The following is a 2,898-nucleotide window of genomic DNA, read 5'->3' on the forward strand; positions in this document are numbered from 1 at the left end:
GTGTGTGTGTGTGTGTGTGTGTGTGTGTGTGTGTGTGTGCGCGCACCTGTGAAATATGCAATAATTATATAAAATATATATAAATAAAACCAGGACACATAGTCATTGGGAAGGTAGTTGTTATATGGTGTTGTTGTTACGTTGTTTTGACAAGTACTGTGTTAGTCAAAGCTATTTTAATATATCAGTAAGACATATTGAGCACTGATACTAAGTTTGAGCTACACTCTCATATACTCGAGAAGAAGGGCAGGTTCTTAGACTGTCCAATTCCAACTTATATAAAAATCAATCCTGCAGCAATCTTTTATCTGTAGGATGTTGATTTATATATTGTATCAATCTGCCAAAAAATGTCCTCATAGACTACCATTGTTTATGTTTATATGTTTACTTTTTCTACACATTTATATATTCGCATCTGAATAGGCGAGAGAAAGAACAATACATTACTATGTACATGTTGCAAACCATTTCTTTATTAATAACTGTTAAAAGCTGTACATAGAATTGATAAGGAATCAAATGTGACAGTATTAGTAGCTAAAGAATGTGTTTAATTGAAAAAGAGTTCTAATACTGAAAATTCTTTGATTAAATATTTAGTGATACTTAAATAAATAAAATTATTATTAGGGGCCTTCTACAATGCAGGCTACAGTAGCTTTTACTTCAGAGAGGAAGTAGAGAGGGTCTGAAATGGGGACTATTCTGGTCAGTGAAACATATCTATAAGATACATATTAGAGGAGGGTCTACCACAGTCAGCACAAACTGGGTGTATACAGCTCTGCATTGTGCAGACTGGCGGCATACTTATTCATTTGACATTCATACAAAGCGGTAAATACAGTTGTCCAGGTAAGTCATATGTACTACATATACATACATATGGAGACACCATAGTTGTACACTGCCAAATCACAGATATTTCACCAGGGCCTCCACATCTTTAGAACTGAGAGGTGTGGGTTCTCCACATCATGTGGCATTCTCATGGGAGTAGAACACTGATTCTGAGACTGGATGGCCCTCTCATACAAGACAGGAGAAGGAGGGCAGGTTTTTGGACTCTCGAACTCATCAGCATGGAAACCAATGTAGTCGCTATGGTTAGAAGAAATACTTGTCTGCGAGTTCTTGGGTAGCCGAGGGCAGTCCTTAGCTGATCGAGGTAGAGATTTGAGTAAGTGGTTGAGCAGACGGGACCCCAAGGTTTTGTCTATCCAGTCACATGAAAGTAGAAGGTTGTGAACTTCCTGCATGCACTGGATATATCCAGTACTGTACCTCTGTTGGGTCTCTGCATCCAGAATGGGGTCTGAGCGGAGACAAAAAGATCACAGGAATATATATTTTTTAATTGTTAATAATTAAACATCAACAATTAAATGAGCAAATCAGTGAAAAGTTTTGGTGATATTGCTGAACAATAGAGACTTTACATATGGCATCCTTTCCAGAAAATGCCAAAGTTCTAACTTGAATTGGGAAATTTCACTTAATGTAATAAAACAAAACATGGATACTACACTGCTAAAAAACAATGGTCATTTCAAAGTTTGTATACAGCCTGCTTTGAAAAATGCTATTTACTTACCAGAAACTCTATTGCTCTGGATATTCTGCAAATGTTTCACCGTCATCTCAAGAATATCAGCCTTCTCTAACTTAGACTGCTGTTTTATGTTTTAAACAAAAGAAAAAGAATATCATGATGAGTCTAGTGGTACTCGTATAAGATTAACTGGTTAAAAGACTGTGTGACAAAGATGTGTTGTACATGCAAGAATTTAATTATATTTTTCAAACGGCATTTTAACTTACATCAAGCCTAAAAGCTCCAACTACCATCTCTCTCAGCTGATCTAGACAGTGATTTATTCTTTCCCTTCTCTTTCTCTCAATGAGGGGTTTCCGCAGCTGAAAAGACCAAAAGACAGAAGACAAAAGTCTATGCTTTTCATAACGGCCTAAGAACATTTTATAGTGATATTATTGAATACCTTTCTCTCCTCTTTGGCGCTGATGTGCCTTTGGCCTGCATTTTGCTGGAGGTTGGTAGCAGTCATCTCCAGTGGCTTCTGAGCAGTACAGACTGAGTTTCACTCACTCCTGTCTGAGTGCTGGGTGTTTCTAAGGCCCTCCGCGCTGTGCACGCCCTATATTTATAGGAGGGACATTAGCATCTCAATGCACAAGCTCTTTGCCTGAGATATTTTCCCACACGCTCGCTCCTATCACTCACAAATGACAGGTCACTGCCTCTATTCAATGCATGAGCCCCCAAACACACACACACATAGGCCTACTCAAAGCAAACAACAGATGTCCAGCCTAGAGGCGTTCTGCACACAGAAACTACACGTTTTGTGTCACGTGAAAACTCAGGATGGTTTTCCACGGTGGCTCGGCATTCCCAGGATCTCATTAGAGTGTTCTGTTACAGTCAACCACCTGAGACCAAATGCGTATTCACGCCCTGTCCTTAATAGACCTAAGCAAAACCAAATCCAATCCCAAAGGTATACAGAGCCAGTACTCTGAAACAAATGATAGAGAAATTTTGATTTGCCAAAAAAAAACACTACTTAAAATGTGTAAAATTACAAAATATAAAACATGAGACAACATTAATACATGCATTAATTAATGTTGTCTTAAAACATTTAAGTTAAAGAAGGTTAAAGGAGTCTTAAGAAGCTTTTATAAAAGAGTAGTAAGCTAACTAGGCCATAAGTTGCATCACTTCGCCCTAAAGTATTGAATGTGAGCAGATGTCAGAGTGCTCTCGGCCACGGGCAGATGTCTGTGAATTAATCTCTGATCTGTTTGACTAGAGCCACGCGACTGCCAGCAGAGCATACAGACGTGGGAAACTCTACCAGACAAAACCGC

The 2,898-nt window shown here is 38.6% G+C and overlaps 1 protein-coding gene across 1 annotated transcript; it reads right to left on the reverse strand.

Moving 5' to 3' along the window:
* Positions 1 to 641: 641 nt before the first annotated feature.
* Positions 642 to 2,161, reverse strand: LOC107593453 (transcription cofactor HES-6-like). The gene is made up of 4 exons (XM_016283180.1): positions 2,007 to 2,161; positions 1,828 to 1,923; positions 1,601 to 1,679; positions 642 to 1,321 (listed from the first exon to the last, which is right to left on the reverse strand). Exons 1-4 carry the CDS (start codon positions 2,070 to 2,072, stop codon positions 933 to 935), a joined length of 630 nt encoding a protein of 209 aa, XP_016138666.1. The 5' UTR covers positions 2,073 to 2,161; the 3' UTR covers positions 642 to 932.
* Positions 2,162 to 2,898: the final 737 nt, after the last annotated feature.

Source organism: Sinocyclocheilus grahami, unplaced genomic scaffold (assembly GCF_001515645.1).
Source record: "Sinocyclocheilus grahami isolate Dianchi unplaced genomic scaffold, SAMN03320097.WGS_v1.1 scaffold171.1, whole genome shotgun sequence".
NCBI classification, from domain to species: domain Eukaryota; kingdom Metazoa; phylum Chordata; class Actinopteri; order Cypriniformes; family Cyprinidae; genus Sinocyclocheilus; species Sinocyclocheilus grahami.

Excerpts from the sequence above, each read along its gene's own strand:
- LOC107593453 (XM_016283180.1), bottom strand. The coding sequence starts at position 2,072 with ATGACTGCTACCAACCTCCAGCAAAATGCAGGCCAAAGGCACATCAGC. Across the intron at positions 1,924-2,006 it reads GCGCCAAAGAGGAGAGAAAG|CTGCGGAAACCCCTCATTGA; the intron begins GTATTCAATAAT and ends TGGTCTTTTCAG. Across the intron at positions 1,322-1,600 it reads CCAGAGCAATAGAGTTTCTG|ACCCCATTCTGGATGCAGAG; the intron begins GTAAGTAAATAG and ends GTCTCCGCTCAG.